Source organism: Rhinopithecus roxellana, chromosome 4 (genome assembly GCF_007565055.1).
Source record: "Rhinopithecus roxellana isolate Shanxi Qingling chromosome 4, ASM756505v1, whole genome shotgun sequence".
In the NCBI taxonomy this organism is placed as follows: domain Eukaryota; kingdom Metazoa; phylum Chordata; class Mammalia; order Primates; family Cercopithecidae; genus Rhinopithecus; species Rhinopithecus roxellana.
Window position 1 is genome coordinate 21,221,742 of NC_044552.1, and position 25,307 is coordinate 21,247,048.

At 41.7% G+C, this 25,307-nt stretch overlaps 2 protein-coding genes across 3 annotated transcripts in view; one reads left to right on the top strand and one right to left on the bottom strand.

The window, feature by feature from the left end:
* The first annotated feature begins 7,017 nt into the window (after positions 1-7,017).
* On the top strand, positions 7,018-16,178 carry ZNF165 (zinc finger protein 165). Of its 2 annotated transcripts, none has more exons than XM_010374169.2 (4): positions 7,018-7,983; positions 12,052-12,462; positions 12,739-12,877; positions 15,178-16,178. In XM_010374169.2, the coding sequence occupies exons 2-4, from the start codon at positions 12,052-12,054 to the stop codon at positions 16,083-16,085; spliced, it is 1,458 nt and encodes a 485-aa protein (XP_010372471.1). In that variant the 5' UTR covers positions 7,018-7,983; the 3' UTR covers positions 16,086-16,178. The 2 variants fall into 2 exon arrangements, with proteins under 2 accessions (XP_010372471.1, XP_030784934.1); XM_030929074.1 differs by having other exon boundaries at positions 7,056-7,420.
* A 1,073-nt stretch (positions 16,179-17,251) lies between these two features.
* LOC104670800 overlaps positions 17,252-25,307 on the bottom strand; it is a 58,046-nt gene continuing 49,990 nt past the window's right edge. Inside the window, exon 2 of the mRNA XM_030928412.1 lies at positions 17,252-18,042. Coding sequence (XP_030784272.1) covers positions 17,847-18,042 — 196 coding nt within the window. The 3' untranslated portion in view covers positions 17,252-17,846. The remainder of the gene's footprint in view (positions 18,043-25,307) is intronic.

The following is a 25,307-nucleotide window of genomic DNA, read 5'->3' on the forward strand; positions in this document are numbered from 1 at the left end:
CAAACTATCGCAAGAACAGAAAACCAAACACCGCATGTTCTCACTCATAGGTGGGAACTGAACAATGAGATCACTTGGACTCGGGAAGGGGAACATCACACACCGGGGCCTATCACGGGGAGGGGGGAGGGGGGAGGGATTGCACTGGGAGTTATACCTGATGTAAATGATGAGTTGATGGGTGCTGACGAGTTGATGGGTGCAGCACACCAACATGGCACAAGTATACATATGTAACAAACCTGCAGGTTATGCACATGTACCCTAGAACTTAAAGTATAATAAAAAAAAGAAAAAGAAAAAGAAAGAAAGAAAAAAAGGAGAGATCAGACTGTTACTGTGTCTATATAGAAAGAAGTAGACATAAGAGACTCCATTTTGTTGTGTATTTGAGATGCTGTCAATCTGTGACCCTACCCCCAACCTTGTCCTTCCAAGAGACATGTGCTGTGGTGACTCAAGGTTTAACGGATTTTGGGCTGTGGCGGATGTGCTTTGTTAAACAAGTGCCTGAAGGCAGTATGCTTGTGAAAAGTCATCACCATTCTCTTAATCTCAAGTACCCAGGGACACATACACTGCCAAAGGTCGCAGGGACCTCTGCCTATGAAAGGTAGGTATTGTCCAAGGTTTCTCCCCATGTGATAGTCTGAAATATGGCCTCGTGGGAAGGGAAAGACCTAATCGTCCCCCAGCCTGACACCTGTGAAGGGTCTGTGCTGAGGAGGATTAATGTAAGAGGAAAGAAGGCCTCTTGGCAGTTGAGATAGAGAAAAGCATCTGTCTCCTGCCCGTCACTGGGCAATGGAACATCTCTGTGTAAAACCCGATTGTATGTTCTATTTACTGAGAAAGGAGAAAACCGCCTTAGGGCTGAAGGTGGGACGTGCAATGCTGCTCTTTATGCACTAAAAAGGTTTATGGAGATGTTTGCATATGCATATCAAGGCACAGCACTTTTCCTTAAATTTATTCATGTCACAGAGATCTTTATTCATGTGTCTTACTGCTGACCTTCTCCCTATGATGATCCTATTATCCTGCCACTTCCCTTTTTCTAAGATGGTGAAGATAATGATCAATAAATACTGAGGGAACTCAAAGACCAGTGCAGGCGTAGGTCCTCTGTATGCTGAGCACTGGTCCCCTGGGCACACTTTTTCTTTCCCTATACTTTCTTTCTGTGTCTCATTTCTTTTCTCAAGTCTCTCATTCCACCTAATGAGAAACACCCACAGGTGTGGAGGGGCAGGCCACCCCTTCAGAAAAAAAAAAAAAAACAAACAGAAAAGAAAATAGAGAAACTACTACCTAAACTAATTAACAAAAAAAGAGAAGAGCACAAATATACACAGTAAGAAACAGAAGAAATATCGACAGAAACAGAAAATGTGAAGAAACATAAAACTAAGGTGTTTTACTACTTTATGCAAAAAAGTCTGGACATCTAAAGAAAATGAGTAATTTTCTAGGTAAACAAATTTATCAAAACTGACAGATAAAAATCAGGACAGATTGATTTCCATAGAATGAATAAACTTTTCGAAGGACTAACATCCAAAAAGAACCAAACCTGGAAGAGTTCATAAGGTATTTATACCAAACTTAAATAATTACCAGAACATTTTTTTAAAACCTATAAAATGTATTCAGAATGAGCAATATTAATATCAACATCTGGCAGAGATTAGGCAACATTGAACTAGACAAATTCCACTCATAATTATGAGGCAAAAATATATATAAATATTAGCAAAAGGAATCCAGCAGTGGAAAAAGGATCAATGGTCCATAAATGAAAGGCATTGTGGGGAGCACAACTATGGGCAGACATTTGGGACCAATTACAGCAAGCAAGGGCTGAAGTCACAGTGTTCCATGTAGCAGCTCAAACAATCACCCCCTAATGGAAATATGTAAGAGAATATTCTGGACTGAGCCTAGTCAGTGATCACCTCTGAAGAAACAGATACAACACACTGGAAATATTGGAAGAGAGGTCATACGAGGCTGCATACGATGTAGAAACTAGCCCAATAAGCTGGCTTACCAGTGTCCAAACAAAAGTAAAAAAGACAATAAAGAACTGTCCTATTTGTTGCCAGGCCCATCACCAGCAAGTGCCAATGACCACTAAAAACATAAAAAGAGGAGAGAAAGTCATTGACACATGGCAAATAGATTATATTGGCCCACTCTCTAAGAGAAGGGATACTGATATGCACTCACATCCATAGGCAATGTGAGTGGCCTTTTGCAAGCTTTTCCCTGTCGAAAAGCAAACCAGACCTTGACTATACAGGGTCTGCAACACTTGCAATTAATGTACGGTACTTCAGAAAAATTATCAGTGATTAAGGAACACATTTCACAGGTTCCCTGATTTTAGACTGGGCAGAAAAGGAGGGCATTACATGGCAATTTCATCTGCCCTACAACGCACAGGGAACAGGACTTATAGAGAGAGAGAGGGAAAAAAATAACAAACCTTAAAGGAATGAATTGAACTCTTGACAGGATTCCCCTCATTGACAAATTGGGCTGTGGCTTTAATGGAAGCTGTATGTTCTTGCATGGCCCCTCTGTTATGGGAGGAGAATGAGTTTATGAATGTCTGGTAGGCATAGTCTGGTGCAAAGCATGCAGGTGTGGAAAAAATTAGACACTGTCTTAAGCCCTAACTAAGTCCCACACAAATGCCCGATTTTGCAGTCCCCTGGCCTCATAAAGCCTGGGCAGGGAACACTGAGATGGGACCTGGGGAGGAAAGTGCCACCATGCTGGATTGGTATCCTTATTCCCCTGAGGGAATAGAGGCAGGAGGCCACTATCTCCCTGGACCTGACCCTCATTTTCTTTTTCAATGAAGGCTCTGGGGAGGCACAATGGCAGTGGGCAGGCAGTGCCCCCATACCAATGGGAACCAAAGTGACACCAGTACAGTGTCATCCAACCCTCTCACTGTAGAGTCTACAACTCTTCCCATACTGGGCAGAGGTTCTGGTACAGCTCTCCTGGAAGATTCCCAAGGAAACCAAAATTATTGTAGCAAGGCAGAGTTAATACCAGTTTTATTATGCCAGAGGGTGGGAGACATCCCATGTGTTTCTAATAAATTTTTGTCATTTCACCGTTAGCTTGAGTTGCCCTCTCCTTTGTTGTTATATCATTCCCACTGGCACCTGGAAATCCTTCCAAAATGTCTTCCTGGCCTGGGGCCATCACATAGCCCACCTGCATGGCCAACCTAACTGCTGAGTGTTTGGACTTATGACCTTGAATAGCCATGTAGAAACTCCATGGTGGACTGAGCCACTACTGGGTGAAGACTGGATCTCTGTACAAACTTGGATAACCGGACAATACATATAAATAGGTACCCTAGATCCCTCTAACACCACACATGCAAATGTGAGTGATTGAGATATGACATTGAACAACTACAGACAAAATTTAAGTTTTTCCCTAAACATGTCCCACAGGAGGCAACCATCAAAGTGAAAACTGCCCTGAATAGCACCAGTTTCTGGCAATGGAGATCATACTGGCAAATGTGGGATGGCTTTCTTTAGCTCATCCCTACAGCAAGGATGCTCTCTTAAGTTGCAGAGATCTGTTAGGAACAACTTAATCACGCTAAAGACATTCAGGTAATACCTAAGGTATTCTCCTAGTACCTAGGTTTCCTCCCAACTGCCCAATGCCAATACACCATTATCCTTAAGGACACAGATTGATTTGTCACGAACAGTCTTGTAGGCCAGGAATATACTGAATTGCCCCAAATGGTACCCAGTGGCTCTGTGCTACTAACCTCTGGCCCAGGCTTCCCCTGGGGTGGCTTGGATGACTCCAGAATCTCTGACACCATTCCTGTATCCCTCAATGAGTCCATCTGGAGAAGTCAGTGGAGTAGGTCTGTTTTTTCTTGGTGGGATTACTTATTGACTATATTTGTGCCTCCAGTAGGTTCTTCTGATATCATGTAGAAGCTGGAAGCCCTTCAGAGATTCCTCTCCACAGCTTTGAATGACACCAAACATGGTATGGAGGCCTTGAACATTGAAAAAGCAGCAATGAAAAAAGTGGTCTACAAAACCAAATGGCCCTAAAGATGCTGACATCTGTGCAAGGGGGAACCTGCGCCCTTTTCAAAAGTCAACATTGTGTGTATATTCCAGACAAAGAAGCTGAAGTTAATCAATCCATCCTTCACTTATAAAAGCAATTACAGCTTACTGACCACATAGGGTATGCCTAGTGGTCTACACAAAGTCATGTTTTCCAGGATGGGGTCCTTGGTGGAAAGCTCTGCTAGCAAGCATTTTAGAAAATGTGATTTTAGATCTTGTCATGTGCACTTGTATTTACTGTTAGCATAGATTTTGTTTGCTGTGTTTCATAAAGCCAGGGGAAAGAAATTGCCGATGATCCCACCCTTTCTGACCAGCTCAGGGAACATATAGGAAGAGATGGGCATGTGAAATTGTAAGAGCCAATCAGGAAAATGGATTGCAGGATCTCTGACTGGAAATCACAGAGCCTTGACTATTCTGTGACTGAAAATCAGAGTGCCTTGACCTCTCTTTGACCTAGCCAGCTGCAGATTTTTCCCAGCATGCTTGAACCCAAACTTGGGTCTTGAACACTCTCAGGCACTGATAAAGGTATCTAAGTTGTCGCCAAAAACACTGGAAGAAACTAGCTCTGGCCCTGAGCCAAATTCTTTAAACCCTCATATAAACTCCATACCCTGACCCCCTCACTGCAGACATATCTAGGTAGAACACCCCTTTTCTCTTCTATCCATGGGGAGGATTTCTGCAACATGATGTAAGTTCCCTCAATAAATACTTTAGACTGATCACCTTGGCACATAGTGCTTCTTTCTTTGGAATTCCAGCCAGCCCAACTAGGACAGTTTTGGGCACTCCCTTGTGTGAACTCCCCTGCCACCACTTTTGAGGGACAAAACAGTACATATCTAATAGAATCATCTTGTTAAAAAGCAAGGGAACAACAAATACGAAATTTGTGATAGTATTTTCTCAGATGAGAGGTAGTACAGAGAGGGACTAGAAAAAGAGTAGTACTAAATCTAAGTTGTTGTCAATCTATAGTTCTTATAGATCAGGTAATGGATTAAAAAATGTTCATACTTTAAGGCCACGCACGGACCAATGACAGCCAGTGGTTATAATTAATACCATTTTGAATATCTGAGTTCCACTGCAGTAAGGGGATGAATCAAACAAGGCCTTAGAAGAAAAGTTGCATGGGAATGCAGGAAGGTTTTGCAGAGGAGGTGAAGTTTCAGTTGCATCCCTGCTGCGTGGGCTTCAATTTCACCGTCTGAGATTTAAATAGAGGCAGGAGTCACTCAGGCTAGAGTGCAGTGGTGCAATCACAGCTCACTATTGCAGCCACCACTTCCTGGACTCAGGCGATCCTCCTGCCTCAGCTTCGTGAGTAGCTGGGAGTACAGGTGCACTCCACAACCCTCAACTATTTTTTTTTTTTTAATTTTTGTAGAGACGAGGTCCCAGCTATGTTGCCCAGGCTGGTCTCGAACTCCTGCATTCAATTAATCCTCCCACGTTTGCCTCACAAAGTGGGGACTTAGAAAAGTGAGCCAACACACTAGTGTTAAAAAATAAAAACAAAAGCAAGAATCTGACAGACAGAGCCAGGTCTCTTCAAGGGTCTCTTCATAGCCCTTCTCAGGCTTGTACGCCTCATAAGAAAACTATCACATATGACTGCAAAACCCACCTTACACCAAAAATACTTCTGCAAGGACATCTGCCCAGCAACTGTTTGTCTAACCTCAGACTGGTGTCATCCTTGTTACCAATCTTTGTAGTCAACGATAATAATTTCAAAACAATCACATAAACCTCCTCATTCTTCCTTTAAAAACCTTTGTCTTCCCTTATCTCCCTGAATAGAAACATAGTTTACTCTGGCAAGTCTATTCTTTAATGCAATTTTCTATTCCCGAATAAATTTTTATTTTTATTTTTTATTTTTTTAGATGGAGTCTTGCTCTGACGCCTAGGCTGGAGTGCAGTGGCATGATCTTGGCTCACTGCAACCTTCACTTCCTGGGTTCAAGCGATACTCCTGTCTCAGCCTCCCAAGTAGCTGGGACTACAGGCGCTCGCCACCACACCCAGCAAATTTTTATATTTTTAGTAGAGACGGGGTTTCACCATGTTGGCCAGGCTGGCCTTGAATTCCTTGTTAAATACAGTGAGTTCTAAATTTCTCTTCAAAGAACCAGTATGTCAGTACTTCAGTTCTTTGTTCTCCATTTTAAAGTTTAACTTCCTCGTTTTCCTCATCTCCTTGCCTCTAGTTTCAGTAAACGACCTTTTCCGCCAGTTCTAATCAGTAGTAGTTCACAACTGTTTCCCTGGTGACCTGCTCCGTCCTGAGTCACCCCTGGTCACCTGCTCTGTCGTGAGTCACCCCTGGTGACCTGCTCTGACCTGAGTCACCTTTAGTCACCTGTTCCGTAACCGTCCTTCGCGCCGAAACTACTCACCTCACCACCCCGGCTCATACCCCTGCTCTCTTTAAAATAGCCAATCGGAATTAACTTAGACTGTGCGGTCCAACCCTAGCCAGCACGGGAACGACACAGCACTAGGGACTACCTGCGCCAGGGATAAGAACTCCTTCCCCTCCTTTGATCAGGTGTGCTCTAGCCATTGCTCTATCCGTGAGACGCACCCTTCTATAGAAGTAAATTGCTTTGCTGAGAAAATTTGTGCTCGAGTGTATATGTTTTTTTTGTTTTTTTTTTTCCCCCTTCTTCTTCTTTTCTGAGACCCAGTCTCACTCTGTCACCCAAGCTGGAGTGCAGTGGCGTGGTCTCGGCTCACTGCAAGCCCCGCCTCCCGGGTTCAAGCGAGTCTCCTGCCTCAGCCTCCCAAGCAGCTGGGACTACAGGGGCGTGCCACCACGCCCGGCAATTTTTTTTTTTTTTTTTTTTTTTTTTTTTTTTTTTTTTTGTATTTTCAGTAGATACAGGGTGTCACCCTGCAAGCCAAGATAGTCTCGATCTTCTGACCTCGTGATACGCCCGCCTCGGCCTCCCAAAGTGCTGGGATTACAGGCGTGAGCCACCGCGCCCGGCCAACGTCATTTTCTTTTCGGGAGTCCCCTCTGTTATTTAGCGAGACACACTGCTACAATGGAGAAAAAAGACGCCTCCTCCTTCAAGCCCTGAGAGCTTCAGGACTTTGGCGAAAAGTCTGCGCCTGAAGCGACCCAGGAAGGATTCTTGGAATCGTAGTCCAAAGGCATCCCGTCTTCTGCGCAGACTCACAAGTCCCTGTGGACGGAATCCTTGAAGTGTAGTGCCGCTCAGTCCTTCCACCGGAAGTGTCCGATCGGAATCAGCCCCGTCCGAGAGGTGAGTCCGGGTTTGGGGACCCAGACGTCCAGCCCCGTTTCCCCCTCCAAACATCCAGTCCCTCTCATATTGCCTTTGAAATTAGCAGCCTCTGGGTGACTAGACCTTGGACCTCAGAGGAATCCCGGAGAAAGGTGGAACCAGCTTCGGCGTTGGGAGGGCAGGCGCGCTTACGTATTTAGTAAGGGTTTGGCGGTCTCCATAGTGACCTCCGCCGCGCGTGACGTCATAGTGGAGCGCTGAGAGGGCGTGGTGGCGTGGGGTGGGGGCTGTCCTGCTGATCCTGAATTTGGGGTCACTGGTAAGAGGAGTCGCCCATTCCAGCCAGGTGGAACGGGGAGGGGTGTCAAATGTCTCGGATCTGTCATTGTCTGCCAAAAGAAACTGCTGTGACGACCATCCCCAGTCCCCTGCTTCCCTTGGGAAGAGTAACTGCCCTTTTGTACGACACTTGGGGACAACCCTGGCTTGTCCTGAAATTTATCGACACGGTAAATAGTATTTCCTGTGTACCGAGGATGCAGTGAAACCAACACTGACCTCCTACCCTTGAGAAACACAAGGTACTATGGGAGCCTTTACCAGCATGCCCCTTGAAGCCTCTGTTCTGCTTTGTGGTCTCTACCGGATTTCCCCTGACTCTCTCCTCCTCCACCAACAAAACTCTCACCCGTCTTCCCCTCCTCCATATACCCACCAAGGCATGTTCATCCATCAGAAGCCCTCCTCTTTAACCTCCACCTTTCTTATAATTAATTACTCGTTCCTCTCTGTTCTCCTAGCGTTTGTTTACACTTCTGCTTACCCGTTTTTGTAAGTCTTCCTAACACAGTATTATAAGGCACTAGATGCTCAATAAATATTTATTAAAGCTACTAACTTTAGGGGGACTAGGTTTTAAATGGATGAGAAATGATAAAACACCTGGAGACAGGACTATCAGCTGAGATAACATGTCGTAGAACCAGCTGCTTAGCATAATTGAAGTTTCATTCGGATTATATGGGCCTACTTTATACCCATCTTACTATGGTAAATGAGATCATGCTCAATAAGCATTAGGACACTACTTGGTTAGGGCATCTAGGAAACATAACAAGAAACATCAAAGGAATGGCCCAGTAAAATATAAGGGATTGAGACTCTGGTTAATATACCATGGAACTGACCCCCCCCCCCCCCACTTTTTTTTTATCATTGATAAATTTTGTTCTTATACTCACTCAAACTGTTTGTTTTCCAAGGTTCAGTCTGAACCTGTGATATTTATTTCATACTCTTGGAGAATTAATACTGATAGATATCTTCAACTACCCTTTTCATGAATCTTGTCTGCGGAGACCAACTCGGTCGTAGAGACCCTAACCCAGGCGCTAGAGAAATTAAAGACACACACACAGAAATATAGAATGTGAAGTGGGAAATCAGGGGTCTTACAGCCTTCAGAGCTGAGAGCCTTGAACAGAGATTTACCCACATGTTTATTGACAGCAAGCCAGTCATAAGATTTACTGAAAGTATGTTAATGAATATATATCAAATATTCATATAAAGTTAATTTCTTGCAAATGTTAAGTAAATGCACATTGAATTTAATCTCTATATGTTTAAAAATGTATAGATATATGCATAAAAGAAATAAATTCATCTAAATATTAGTAGCATTTAAAAAAAAGTATTCCTTATGGGAAATAAAGGATGGGCCGAAATAAAGGGATGGGCTCTGGCTAGTTATCTGCAGCATGAACATGTCCTTAAGGCACAGATCGCTCATGCTATTGTTTTTGCACAGTTTAAGAACTCCTTAAGCCATTTACCACCCTGGGTGGGCCACGTGTTCCTTGCCCTTATTCCGGTAAACCGATCACCTTCCAGCGAGGGCATCAAGGCCATCACAAGCATGTCACAGTGCTGCAGAGATTTTGTTTATGGCCAGATTTGGGGGCCTGTTCCCAACACTTGTCAAAATCTGTCTTCCCATTCCAAGTTCTTTTCCATTATTGAAATATCATTGTTTCTGTTGGAAATATTTTTCCAAGTAGATGTCTTATTATCATCTTAAATACAGATCATCCAAAAACAGAAGTCATCTGAAACTTTCCAAATTTTTCCTTTCATTCAATCAACAAATATGAAGCCTTAAGAACACTTAAGAATTCATGGTCCTTAACCTCATGGAACAGCAATCAGTTGATGAAAAAAACAGCCAAACAACTAAAAATAATACAAGGACTTATATATTCATATATGTATGTGTTAGGAATTGTAAGAACTCAGACTAGAGTTGAGCAATTTCTTAACAGAGGCAGTAGAATTCTTAGTCACTCCAGCCACCACACCCTGTAAGCTGATCTCACCATCAACCTGCTGCTTATTCCCACTTCCTCAACTCTGTTCCTGTCCTTTCCTTTCTGAATCTTTCTCATCCTTTATTGTCCAATTTAAGCCCTATGTTAAATACAGTGAGTTCTAAATTTCTCTTCAAAGAATTATTATGTCAGTATGTTCAGTTCTTTGCTCTCCATTTTAAAGTTTAACCTCGTCTCCTTGCCCCTAGTTTCAGTAAACAACCTTTTCCACCAGTTCCAATCAGTAGTTCACATCTATTCCCCTGGTCACCTGCTCTGACCTGAGTCACCCCTGGTCACCTGCTCTGACCTGCATCACCTTAGTTACCCGTTCCATAACTGTCCTTCCTGCTGAAACTGCTCACCCCACCACTCTGGTTCATACCCCTGCTCTCTTTAACATAGCCAATTGGAATTAGCTTAGACTGTGCAGTCTAACCCTAGCCAATAGGGGAACGACACAGCAGTAAGGGCTACCTGCGTCAGTGATAAGAACCCCTTCCTCTCCCTTGTTCAGGTGTGCTCTTGCCATTGCTCCATCTGTGAGACACACCTTTCTATAGAAGCAAAATTGCCTTGATGAGAAAATTCATGTTCGAGTGCTGTTTCTTTTGCCGCACCAAAAATTTGTTTCTAACACCCACCACCTCTGGGAAATACCTTCTACCATTCACAGTCTCTTCCCACCGCAGGACAGTTAGAACATTCAGCATCTCCACCATAAATTCATTTTATACTTCGATATTCAACATTTAACAAACATGTGCAATGTATATGACATGTTAAATGTTTTCTCATTTAAATCTTTTATTTCCATGTTTTATCATTTCTTCCCAACTAGTTCACAAACTCAAACACTTCTTGTTTAATCCATTAAGCTGTATATTAGAATACAGATTTTCCAGGCATATGCCATACTGACCAAGTTACCATCTCTAGGAGCAGGGCCCAAGTCAGCATCTCCAGAGGTAGGGTCTAAGAACCTGTTTCTACCAAAGATCCCATATGATTAGGCAGCAAGCCCAGTGTCATATTCAGACTTTCTTGTAAACCATTGCTATACAACTTATAGCCCAACACTTTGCTTGTGATAAGATTCTTAATAAAATGTATGTGATTGCATCAGTCAGTAGTCAACTTAGTGAAATGCTCAGTAAAAGAACCTCAGGCCTGGCACGGTGGCTCACACCTGTAATCCCAGCACTTTGGGAGGCCGAGGTGGGCAGTGGGCAGGTCACAAGGTCAGGAGTTTGAGACCAGCTTGGCCAACATGGTGAAACCCCATATCTACCAAAAATACAAAAACATTAGCCAGGTGTGGTGATATGTATCTGAAATCCTAGCTACTCAGGAGGCTAAAGCAGGAGAATCACTGGAACCTGGGAAGCGGAGGTTGCAGTGAGCCGAGATTGTGCCATTGCACTCCAGCCTGGGTGACAGAGTGAGACTCCCTCTCAAAAAACAAACAAACAAAAAAAGAACCTCATACTTTCATGAATACAGTGACTTCTGTCTTTTCCTATTACTACCCACCCTAGAAATGAAGAACATATTCATCTCTACAGTGTTCAGCAGGTCACTCTGCTCAGAAGAATTGACTCCTCTTCAATGACTCCTTAGTGCCTAAAAGATAAACTCCAAATTCATGAACTTGACATTTGATGTTTTCTACAGTGACATCTCCAAGCTTTGCCTCGATAATTTTCTTATACAAACCTACTAAACATTTTGCTTTCCCACTTCTGTATTCCTGCTCTTACCCAATTGTTCAGACTGTTTCTCTGTTTGTAATTTCCTATTTCTTTCTCTCCCACATCCCAGTCAAATCTTTTCTATTCTTCAGAATTTCATTTTTTCATTAAGCTTCCCTTGACAACTGCAACCATCTGTATTTTTCCCATCTCCTATTTTATGAAGCACATCATTTTTCTTTTTCATCCTTATTTTCTCTGTGACTTTTAAAATTTAATAACATGTACTTTGTTAATATTTAGTATTACATTTAAGTTTATTGTTTCAAATTTAAATTCTTATTTTTAAATTTAAAAGTTAAGCTATCTTGAAGCAGAAATCATAACAGTTGTATTCTACAAACCAAGTATGTCAGTGCTTTTGCATATAATAAATGCCCAGTAAATTTTTGTGTAATGGAGAATGATGATTTTTATTACGTGGTCTTTCATCTTCTTAGACAGTAATAGTAATTTTTGATCCCTCAGGAGGACTCTTGAAACTAAAGAAGACCCTTTCCAAAGCAGTTCTGATAATATATTCTTTCCACAGATGGCTACGGAATCAAAGAAAGCTGCAGCCCAGAACTCTCCAGAGGATGAAGGACTTTTGATAGTGAAGATAGAAGAGGAAGAATTTATCCACAGGCAGGACGCTTGCTTACAGAGAAGTGAACTTCTTAAGCAGGAGCTCTGCAGGCAGCTTTTTAGGCAGTTCTGCTACCAGGATTCTCCTGGACCTCGTGAGGCACTGAGCCAGCTCCGGGAGCTCTGTTGTCAGTGGTTGAAGCCGGAGATCCATACCAAGGAACATATTCTGGAACTGCTGGTGCTGGAGCAGTTCTTGACCATCCTGCCAGGAGATTTGCAGGCCTGGGTGCATGAACATTACCCAGAGAGTGGAGAGGAGGCAGTGACCATAGTGGAAGATTTGGAAAGAGGCACTGATAAAGCAGTACTCCAGGTACATATGGGATGGGAGATCTAACACCTCCATAATGGATAAAGTCCCACAATGGGAGGAGAGGCCTGAGATTGCGTATCTAGCTTGCAGGAGCTATTGGTTGAATGTGCATTTATGTCTCCTTTCCTGTCTGATTCCACGTGACATTTTACAAATGACTCAGACTCGATTCTTCCTTCCCCAGTTTTGTATTCCTGTGGGAGTTTCTCTTCGTTGTTAGAAGATGTTTAACACAGGGATTCTTTTATAAGTCCTAATGTACTTTATTTTTCTCAGGTTCAAGCCCATGAACATGGAAAAGAAATATTCAGGAAAAAAGTGTCACCACCTGGACCAGCACTTAGTGTCCAGTTACAGCCAGTGGAAACCAAGGCCCATTTTGATTCATCAGAACCCCAGCTCCTATGGGACTGTGGTAAGGGGCAGAATGCCATACAGTGCACATCACTAAAGAAACAAGAGAGTGAATCTCCCTTCACAAACTAGTCTTGGTAACTGTAGGTGGTCCTTTCCTTTATTACCCAATGAAAAGAGAGAACTTGTGGCCAGGTGCGGTGACTCATGCCTATAATCCTAGCACTTTGGGAGGCTGAGGCAGGCAGATCATGAAGTCAGGAGATTGAGACCATCCTGGCTAACAGGGTGAAACCCCGTCTGTACTAAAAAATTAGCTGGGCATGGTGGCAGGCACCTGTAGTCCCAGCTACTCGGGAGGCTGAGGCAGGAGAATGGTGTGAACCCAGGAGGCGGAGCTTGCAGTGAGCCAAGATCGCGCCACCGCACTCCAGCCTCGGTGACAGAGCGAGACTCCATCTCAAAAAGAAAAAAAAAATGAAAAGAGAGAACTTGTTTTCCTGTGAGTCTTTGGCCAATTGTGGGGGAAAAGATAATTTTGTTCCTTATCCAGAATATTTCCAAAACACAGAACATTTTTATGATATGACCAAATTAAAAGAAATAAAAGTGAATGAGTGAGAAAATATCATAAAAAGAGAAAAGAAGCAAAAGAAAAAGAAATACATGGGCAGAAGCAAAACGTTCATAAAGAAGTACATATAATGATCAAGAGAAACAGATACACGATGATATACTGAGAAATAGTATATAATTCACAAGTAACATAGACCGTGGTCCATATTTTTCCTCTTATGCTCTTGGTCTTATAAAGCTCTTTCACACTTTTATAGAAAGTTAGCTATACTTCTAGAGACTACTTCCATTGACTACGCATCTCTGTTCTAAAACTCATCTATTTAAAAGATTCATAGATACAGTAGCACTTAAGGTGTGAATGGTCCCTATAGTAAACCCAAGAATAACTTACTGTTTGTTTGTTCGTTTGTTTTGTTTTGTTTTGTTTTCTCCTGAGACGGAGTCTTGCTCTGTCACCCAGGCTGGAGTGCAGTGGTCACCCAGGCTGGAGTGCAGTGGCGTGATCTCGGCTTACTGCAACCTCTGTTTCCTGGGTTCAAGCAATTCTCCTGCCTCAGCCTCCCGAGTAGCTGGGATTACATGTGCCTGCCACCAAGCCTGGCTAATTTTGGTATTTTAGTAGAGACGGGGTTTCACCATGTTGACCAGGCTGGTCTCAAACTCCTGACCTCATGATCCACCTGCCTCAGCCTTACAGAGTACTGGGATTACAGACATGAGCCACCGCGCCCAGCCACCATTAATTTTTAATAAATTTCTACATATTCTGCCTTCAGGTTTGTTCTGGAAACATCTCCATCTATCCTATATAAAATTGTAAATTTCCTTCACCCCACGAACAGCACTCCCTAACCCTCTTTCCTGCCCTAGCATATTGTAGACAAAGGATACCTTATAACAAAGAAGGGCATTTCAACTCCAGCATGGTATAGAGTTGTGAGCTACAAGGTGGGATTTGTGAAGACTAGATCATAAATGGATCTTGGAAACCAGGCTGGGGAGTTTAGTCTTGTAACAAAAAAGAGAGAGAGAGAGAGAGAGATTCAAGGTTTTTGAGTAGAGTATGTAAGGATGACAGTGTTTAATGACCATTAGTCTAGTAAGGATCTTTAGGATAACTAGCAAGAAGAAAAGTGCAGTCAAAACAGCAAGGAGGCAGTTAAAGTCTAGATAGGAAATGGTGAGGTTGAAGGCTATAGCAATGGTAGCAGAAATGTAAAGGAAGGGATTTATACGAGGGACACTTAGCGGACAGAGATGACAGGATTTAGAAGACTGATTAACCATGGAATATGAGGAAGAAATAGACGATAGTTGGATGGAAGTTTTCTCACACATACTTCAGAGTAACTTATAGCTTTACTTTTCCTGTGTTCTCATCTGCTTTCTTTGAGGTAGTGCCTCCATTTTCCCTCTAGAAATGTATCATAGATCCAAGGTTCCGAAGATCCCCTTCAGTCAACATTGTAGAGTTCCTTCTCCTTACTCTGTCTCCCCCTATCTCTTGAGTTCTTGCTGATGGCAATCCTCCTCCCAATCTTTTCTAATATATATGCTTCACATGTCTGATTCCTCTCTCTGCCAACCACTGCAGGCATTACTTGTTCTTACCAATGTTTCTTTCATTCCTGTCATCCTCTTTCCTTCTATCATTCCTCTTATATGAAAGGTCATATATTAAAGTGGGCATATCAATATGTAACTATCTTGAGCATGCTGCAAAATTTTCTTTCTTCTAGTGCAGCAAACAGGTGATATTTACCTCTTTCTTTTTTATTTTAGATAATGAGAGTGAAAACAGTAGATCCATGCCAAAGCTGGAAATTTTTGAAAAAATTGAATCACAGAGAATTACATCTGGAAGAATCTCAGGATACGTATCAGAAGCATCTGGTGAATCTCAAGACATCTGTAAGTCTGCAGGCAGGGTAAAGAGGCAATGGGAAAAAGAATCAGGGGAGTCTCAGAGACTGTCATCTGCCCAGGATGAAGGTTTTGGTAAAATCCTCGCCCACAAAAATACAGTCAGAGGTGAAACAATAAGCCATGATGGATGTGAGAGGAGATTAAATCTGAACTCAAATGAATTCACACATCAGAAATCTTGTAAACATGATACCTGTGACCAGAGCTTCAAATGGAACTCAGATTTTATTAACCCTCAAAGAATTTATGCTGGAGAAAAAATTCACCAATATGGAAAATCTTTCAAGAGTCCAAAACTTGCTAAACATGCAGCAGTTTTCAGTGCAGATAAAACTCATCAGTGTAATGAATGTGGGAAAGCTTTCAGGCACAGCTCAAAACTTGCTAGGCATCAGAGAATCCACACTGGAGAGAGACACTATGAATGTAATGAATGTGGGAAGAGCTTTGCAGAGAGCTCAGATCTTACTAGACATCGGCGAATTCACACTGGGGAAAGACCCTTTGGGTGCAAAGAATGTGGGAGAGCATTCAACCTGAACTCACATCTTATCCGGCATCAGAGAATTCACACCAGAGAGAAACCCTATGAGTGTAGTGAATGTGGGAAAACCTTCCGAGTGAGCTCACATCTTATTCGACACTTTAGAATTCACACTGGAGAAAAACCCTATGAATGCAGTGAGTGTGGAAGAGCCTTCAGTCGGAGCTCAAACCTTAGCCAACACCAGAGAATTCACATGAGGGAAAACCTATTAATGTAAGGGACTTAAATTTGTATGTAAATGCTGAGGAAATGACACAATATGAAAAATATTAAATAAAAAATAAATATTGGGCAAGATGAAAGACTGAAAGACCAGTGTCTGGTCTTCATCTGTGTGTGTGTGCTTTCTGTGAGACTGATGATGTACCCCTTCTTTCATTGACTACTAAAGTCAAACCAAAAGAGCTACATTTAGGGGGCCTAATAAATAGGGTAGTCTATGGCAGTGCAATATAAAGAAATAGAGACTGGGGAAACAAGCATGATTACAGTGTGGGAAGAAAATAAAGATTTAGGTAAAGAAACTGATAATCAGTCCTAGTTTATTTTCCTAGTTAGTTTTGCAGAAAAAGAGGTCAGCTAAACCCAGGAGTGAAATAGCTTGCACAGTGCACTGCAGAACAGTGTTTTCAGAGCATCCCTTTAAAAACTGAAGACCACAAAACTAAGTTAGATGCTCATGTTAAGTTAGAGAGTCATGTCAAATAAGGACATATGTAATGGTGGCATTCCTATATGAGGCCAAAATCTGTGTCCAGAGGTCATACCAGGAAGTAAAAAAGCAGAAGAGCACCCCAGGGAAGAGGCCAGAATCCAGATATTTAAGTAAGATAGGAAGAGAATAGAATTGGGTTAGGAGTGAGAAAATGTGTTCAAATTGAACTAAACCTCAGAAGTTGGAGGATAGACACAGGATAACCGGGCTTTTACTGGTTTTTGGCACCTTTCTGGGGTAGGTTGATAGGGACTATAGGGAGCTCTCCTGGCAGAAAGTGATAGGATTCTCTGGCTACTGGCAATTGTGGTAGATTACTGAGGAAGTTAGTACTGGAAATAATGGTCCTGAAATGTTATTTCATTGCTGCTGGCTGCTGTCTACAGAAAAGACTGAGAAGAGAGTGTAGAGCGATAGTATATGAAAGAGGGTAGGGAGGAATGATTTAAGTCTGAAACATTCCATAGTATGTAAGGTTTTTACATTATAAAATGTAAACAGGAGCTTGATGTTAGATGTATGATCATGTGAAATGTACAAAATCTCCCACTAAGAGGCTTTGTAAGAGATAGCATTTACTTTCAATGACGTTAAAAATGTCCTGACGGGATCTAAGTAACACAATATTTGGTTTGTTTTTTAAGGTAATGTTGAGCCCACAGTTTTTTACAGGTACTGTGCTAGTATGTCCTACCTCATTCTGTAACGGTTATTATTTTTCACATTTTATAGATGAGAAAACTCAGCAGTAATGAAGTTAACTATCTTGCTAAAGATCACATAGTAAGTGGTAGAACCAAGATTTTCACGCACATTTTATTCCAGGGCCCTAGTTCTTAACGCTTAAACTTGATTATGTCACTGAAAATATTCCTATGGAATATAACATCAGAAAATATAGCGCTTGTACACCACAACTCTAAAGTTGGTGGCAGGAGAAAGAGGGAGACCTAGCACCCTTCTAGAAGGTTAATCCATCAACATTTCAAAATCATGGAGGGAGCTGCCATCCGCTAGGCTAGGAGCCGACTGCACCCTTAAACCCCGCGGCGGCTCCCTCCCGGTACGGGGCGCGCGAGACCACCACGGAGAGCCTCTTCCTAGAGGGGCAGAAGCAGCAGGAGCCCCGGTACCCGCCCATCTTCCGGCCAGGATGTGTGTCCCGGGTGAGTGAGTGTCCTGTGGCGTCCGGGACCAAGTTTGTGGCCCAGGGTTATGTGCGGACTTCACACCTCTAACTTTTCTCAGGGTTCCTGTTGATTGTTACGAACAGGATTTCGGGGATGAAAGTGGCAGCTGCAAGAGGAGGCTGCGACTGAGACCCCAGATTCGTCCCCCCTCCACCACACACAACACCAAGATGGGCCCCAGGAGGGCATGGAGAGAAGACTTCCTTTCTTCTCCTCTCCCCTCCTGGCGCTGGCAGTATGAAGCTCCCAGAGGCATTAGTAGAGGAGCCCTGTGGGAGAAATGAGGTGTATAATCACACTTAAATCTGTTTATGCTGTCATTGAACCTCTAAACACAATTGGATCATTTTCTAATGATCAGAAGTGTTATATGTAGATGTATTTGTAGTGAGACACACGAGTATGCTTGCTTTGGTGTCTTAATTTTATAATATTTGTAGTCAAGCTTCACATTGTTTCCATTGTTAAACTTAAAAAAAGTTGACTCGCAAATGAGAAATGAAGATTATAACCTAGAATGCACAGAATGGCAAGCCACTAATGCATTCAGTGAGGGAAGGGTAAAGGCAAGTTTTTATTAGCAAAAAGAGGTTCATATAAGCTGCTTAGAGGTCGTGTTCACTGGTTTCAGAGGCTCAAAGCTGGAGTTGTCAATTCATGGTGGAGATCCCATAATTGGGCAAGTGTTCTTTCCAGAACATCGTATCTGAATTACAGCAGTGGTAAGAAATGTCTACTGATAAACCTTGTCAAAGCAGGAGATGCATGGAGGAAATGAAAGGGTTTCTTGTGCGGTGTTTAGAAAGTCCTTGGAAACAGTTCTTATCTCAAACATGTAAGCATGAGCCTCCTCTCCTTCATGCCTTCCCAGCCGTATTTTACCTGGGTCTGACAAAAGTGATTTCATCCTCGTATCTGCAATTTTCAAATCATATTATTAATTGTATGTCTGTCTTACCTAGTTTGTGCTTTCTGTCGCACATGATAAAATTCACCCGAATTGTCCATTTTCCTTTTGAATTAGTGATTCAATCAATGAGCTTCAAGATGACTACATGTCTTTAATCTTAAAAAAATAAATAAATGTTCTTAGCAACCTTTTCATTTCTGCAAGTTAGTAATGATTTATTTTGCCTTGGGAGTGACCCAAAAGAAACTTGCCCAAGGACAGCCTCCTTAAAGCAGACTTCCATATACCCCAACCTGCAAAATAAGACTTTACGTGAACTGTTACAGCCCATAACAGTTGCAGCCTTGACTATTAAATCGCAAAGGGAATAGAAAAGTCGCCTGACAGTTAAAGCATAGGACTACACTTGGGGCCAAGATATGGGCTACTTCATATGGAAGAACTCCAGCAACCAGGAGGTAGCTCATCAGAACGTTAGGCATTTCTGCTACCAGGAGACACCTGGACCCTGTGAGGCTTTGAGCTGATTCTGGGAACTTTGCCATCAGTGGCTGAGGCCAGAGACCCGCACCCAAGAACAGATCCTGGAATTGCTGGTGCTGGAGCAGTTCTTGACTATCCTGCCAGAGGAGCTCCAAGCCCAGATGTTAGAGCATCAGCCGGAGAACAAAGAGGACTGTGGTGATCATGGCGGAGGATTTGGAAAGAGAGCTTGATGAAACAGAATGTCAGGTGTGATTAAAAGGCACATGAACACCCTAGCCAGAGAAAGAAGCAGCCACATACCCAGGGAAGCAAGGTTGCAGAGCTCAATCTCCACTCCCTTCTCTGTGTTTCTCACTCTCATCCTTTCTGGTTGCTCCTTACTTCTTAAGGGTGGAAGAAGACTGTGTCAGCATTCTTTCTCTATTCTATGCCCTGAGATGTGTTCTCTAAGATGTCTTTTAAATATATTAACTGTGGTTCCCTCATTGAGTCTTTCACAAGCCCAGCCATATCTAATTGTTTCCAAGTTGCAGCCAGTGCATGTGGAATGGGACTGCACTCAGAATATCGTCATCAAGCAGCACAGGAGCCACCAACTATTCCTTTCCAGCCAATGAAAAGACAGTTTAAATGGGAATATCCAGAATTCCAGGCCATTCATGAGCAAGGTGAGCATTGCAATCCATCTCAAGAGAAAGGGAGTAGTTGAAAGCTCTGCCAGTTACCCAGGCTGAACAGCATCAGGAGCATCTCAGACATAACACTATGCTGAATCAGACTGAAGGTCCATCCCCTGAAGTACTACATTCCAGCTTATGTGGCACTAACAAAGGACCTGATGCAGAATGGCATAATGCTGTCCTCCCTCATATCAGCCTCAGCAGGAAGTTGTACACTAGCTTCCCTAATTTCTTTTAAAAAGCTATTCTGGGCCATTCTCGTAAAACAAAAGTACCTTTACTTTTTTGTAATATTTTCATAATATATAACTTCATATACCAATCTCTACTACACACTTAGTGCTTTCTCTGTAAAGTAGACTTTACTCTTTTGTCTTAAAATTACCTTTTCTGAATCCCCTGGATCACCTAAAGCCATTTTGTACCCTCTTTTCTGTTCCCTTGTAATAGAAGCTACATCATTGACCTGATCTTTTAGACTCATCTAAACATTTTTATTCTTTAGTCCCTGTTGTCTTTAATTCAAACATTACAAATAATTCTAAAATATCCCTTAGGTCAGTCGTCTTCAGTATTACTTCCTCATTGGACCCATTACTTCTAACTTTGGTATGTTGGAATTTGTCCTGACTCTCAATAGAAACAAATTATTTTTCTCTTACCTGTCACTTTCCACATGCCATCTTCAGACCTTCCACTCACTTTCATCCTCCTCTACTTTTGACACTCATTTTTACTCCCATTGCTCAACACAGCTCTCCTCTTGGTTGTTCCTTTATTCTTTCTCTTCCTTTGCTCAGTGGTTTGGACTGAATGTTTGTGGTCCCACCAACAACCCCCAAACAATTTATACATTGAGGCCCTAACCTCCAATGAGTTGGTGTTATAGATGCAGCCTTTGAGAGGTAATTAGTTCTTGAGGGCAGGGCCCTAGTATAATAGAATTAATGCCCTTTTAAAAGCAGACACCAGAGAGCTTGATATCTCTTCCATGCACACGTGAAGGTAAGGTCTTGTGAGCACAAGAGCAAAAAAGTGATCATCTGAAAGCCAGAAGGAGAGCCCTCACTAGAAACCAACCATATTAGTACCCTGATCTCAACCTCCAGAACTGTGAGAAAATAAATTTCTCTTATTTAAAACCACCAGTATAGTATTTTGTTATGGCAGCCCAACTTAACGCCACTTCATGTCCCAATTCTGTGGCAATAATGTGCATGAGAGGTCTCCTTCCATTTACCAGCTAGCTATCTTATTCTTCACTTACAAGGAATATATTCTTAGAGATATCACAAGCAGGGAAGATAGTTATCTGCATGCGGCATAGCTTGCTTGCTTAAAGAAAAGAACAAAAGTATTAATAGTAGATTTTGACTGAAGAACCATTTACATTTTCTAAGGGCCATTTTTTCACAGAAAACCAGTGTGTGCTCCCAAAAGTATAAGTAACCCAATTTAGTATTTTATTCAAAGTGAAACATATACTTAGGAATAGAATTCATGAAAAATTTTAAAAATGTAGGATGCATACTCCATTCACAGTGACTATATCCTAGAAAATCCCTAAGTATTACTCTGTACTATATTTCTTTCCCTTAATTTGGGGAAACTTTAGTTACTGAGATTATACCCTTGAGATACGGAGATCTTTACAATTCAAGACTCAGACTTAACTAGCCTAGTTTTCCTTTTCTTTATTCTGGTTCCCCATCTTCCAAATGAGTCTGTAGTTGGAAACTCTCACCCCTTAGGTTCCTCCCAATCAGCACCAGTTTGGGGGAGTTAAGGGATTATTTTCCATTTCCAGCTCTGGCTCTAAATAATGTGTCTCCAGCAGTGAAATGTAGGCCAAGATAGCTCTCTAATATGTAGCTCCTACAAAGGAACCCACTTCTCAGAAGCACTGAAAAAGGCAAATTATGAAGGTTCATAATACAATATAATAAAAATTCTTTAGTCATCCACTATTACAGATAATAAGCCAAATTTTAAATTCATACTGTGTAACAAATTTGAATTTAGAAATAATTCCTCTTTATTCTTTTCATTTCAACCCAAAGTTACTTACTGATATAGTTCAGATATGTGTCTCCACCCAAATCTCATGTTGAATTGTAATCCCCAATATTGGAGATAGGGCCTGGTGGGAGGTGATTGGATCATGGAGTTGGATCCTTCTGAATGGTTTAGTGCCATCAGTTCTCCTGATAGTGAATTCTTGTGTGATCTCGTTGTTTACAAGTGTGTGGCACTTCTCCCTTCTCTGTCTCTCTTGCTCCTGCTCCTGCCATGTAAGAATCCTGCTCTCCCTTTGCCTTCTGCCATAATTGTAAGTTTTCTGAGGCCTCCTCAGAAGCCAAGCAGATACCAGCGTCATGCTTCCTGTACAACCTACAGAACCATGAGCCAATTAAACCTCTTTTCTTTATAAATTACCCAGTCTCAGGTATTTCGTTGTAGCAATGTGAGAATGAACTAATACACTAACTCTCAAACATAACTTTTTATGTATCCACATCATTTCCTAAAATTTTGTAGAAGTCTTAAAATATTATATTTTAATCCCATCTTTCTCATCTGAAAGCACTGACATTCCATGTTTTTTCAAGAAAAAATATTTGGTTAGAAACACAGCAAAGTTTGTCTTCTGAGTATGTACATTTTATAAAGACAAAATAAAAACCCTTTATAACATAAACCCTGGGAAAAGATTTTGGTCCATAGCCTAGAAACACATTTGTAATATGTTGCTTAAATGAGATTAATGACATTTTAACATGTATTTTATTATTGTTTATTTCTTTACTTATATGTCATATAATCCTTTTGTTCTTCTGTTTTGATTTGGCAGAGCCAATACTCACCATACCACAGCTTTCTTATGCCAGCACAAGAACGCTGTATTCAAAATGCTTTCCATGTATTACCTTCTTTTATCCTCAGATATCCTTGGCAGATAGTAGGGCAGATATTACCCTCATCTTATTGAAGAAAATTCTGAGTATAAGGAAGTCAAATAACTTGTCAACAGTTACACGGTTATGAGGCAAAGCAGCAAAAATCTCCAAAGCTACAGCTATTTATACAAAGACAATACATAAACCCTTACATTATAAGTGTCTAGTGCATTGCAAAGAAGACTTATGAGTGTTTAGCTAGAAGACTGAAGAAATTCAGGAAATGCCACTCCAAAATATGCCCATTTGGTATATGGGTTAATTCTAGCCAAAGCCACTTGAAAAACAACAAACGTAAGGAGAAGCTTTCTCTGAACTCCCCCTATCTGCCTAAAGACAGATCCTCCAAAAGGAGCTCAGTTGTCATCAGTCCCCTCCCTGAGAGTTTCATCAACCAGGGAAGATTAACTCTTATCACAAGAGAAGAGGCTAGAAGTTGACACAACACCTAGACAAACTTCTTCAAAAACTATCATCTCTTCTTCTGAGGACCCATTCATCTTTCCCAAAAATTATTTCTCCCCTAAATTGCCTACATCTCACCTCCCCTCCCCTGTAGATAGAGATATAAACTCCTGAATCTCACTGGTTGTTTAGGTGTATGCTTTTTTTCTGTACTGCCTCCATGCACATAATAAAATTGTACATCTTCTCATGTTAACCTGCCTGTTACCAGTTTCTGTCATAGACTCAGTTATCAAATCCTCAGAGGGTAGAGGGAAAGTCTTTTCACCTTGCAAGACATTTTGAAGAATCATCTCTATATGAGGGCCATCAAGTCAGGAAAAAATGTGCCATGTGAGAAGGAAATGACCTTGGAGCTTTCTTTGTGCTCCTTCTCATAGCATCCTTTTCCAAAATGCATTATCCATTGGGAAAGGCCTGAATTCTTAGCAAAATTTGCCCCCATGTTTATTCCATTATTAGGGTCTCTTATCTACATGGAAGTTTGGTGCCTTATCAGAGCTGAGCTCACTCGAAAACATCTCTTACATTCATTGCATTCATAGAGTTTCTCTACTGTGTGAAGTCTCTTGTACTGAATAAGGCTGGCACTTTAATTTAAAGCTTTCCCACATTCTTTACATTTATAAAACCTCACTTTGACATAGATTTTCAGGATAAGAGTGTTGACCAATTACACTTATTACAATGATACAGTTTCTCCCAAGAGTGACTTCTCAGATACCCAGTTAAGTTGGAAACACTAAATAAAGATTTTCCCACCCAGTATAATTATAAGGTTTTTCTCCAGTCTGGTTTCTCCTGTGTCTAATGAGATTTGAGTTCCAGGCAAAATTATCCTCACAATTACAACCTGTATGTTTAAAGACTTCTCTGTAATTGTCTTCCTTGTCAGTTTCCCCATTGAGTCTACTAGATCTTCATGCCTGGCCTCAAAGATGTGTGACCTATGCAGTCACACAGGCCACAGGGCCCAGTATTCACGAGGGTACTGTGTTTAGAGAGCCCTGAGGACAGTTTAGTGCTCTGTTGTCACAGGCTTGAAACTGTTAATTTTACCTTTGAACTTGTGTTTTGTAAGTGAGGAAAGTAGAACAATAGAGCATACACATGAGCAGAAGCTCTCCATGCTATATGTGTTATCTGTGGTTTCTTGCTGCACCATTCACGTATGGCACTTGTGATCCTCCATGAGCATGGAATTCTGGTGGGTCAACAATGCATCACAGTTCATTCAGCAAGATTCAAAGTGAGTACAAGGAAAGTATTTGAGTAAGCTGGGGCACTCACAGCCTGGAGAGATCATGCTTTCTGCAGGAACTAGAACTTGCTTTTAAGTCAGAAATCTGTCAATGGCAGGGTCTAAGAAACTGGAGTAGCCAAGGAACTGTCAGGGCTCAAAGCATGGTGTGCCAAAGTATGGCACCTTGGCATGTGCTGAAGGAGATAGGAGGACTTCAGAAGCAAGAAAGTCTCTCTGACCTTCTCTTGCCTCCTGTCTCTTGCCCATCTTTCTCTTTTTATAGTTTGCTTTCTCAAAGCAAACTATAACACCTACTAAGGTCACTCTCTCTGACCTACCTCCCTTGAAAGTAGGTCACAAGATCCTCATGGGTCAGATGTCCTGCCTTATACTTAAAGGAAAGGAATTCATGCAGAGAGACCAAGAAGAATCTGAACAAAGAGACCTTGCTCAGTTTATTACCGTAAAATCATACCCTTTTTGTTCAATCAGGTTTCTCCACAACCATCTGCTTTTTCATCATACTTAGGCTAAAAATATAGTTTTCCCTGATTCAGTCTTCATTTCTGAAGGTTCCTGTGGCATGTAAAACTTTAATTAGATAAATTTGTAATGCTTTCCTCTTGTTAATATGTCTTTTGTTATAGGTGTGTCAGCCATGACTCCTGTGTTTCATAAGGAAAAAGTATTTCTTTTTTAATCATGTTAATTTCTATATTAGGCAAACACTTCCTGAACATGACACAGAAGGAAAGGGAAAGATCAAGTAACTCATAGTTCTTTTTTCTTTCAA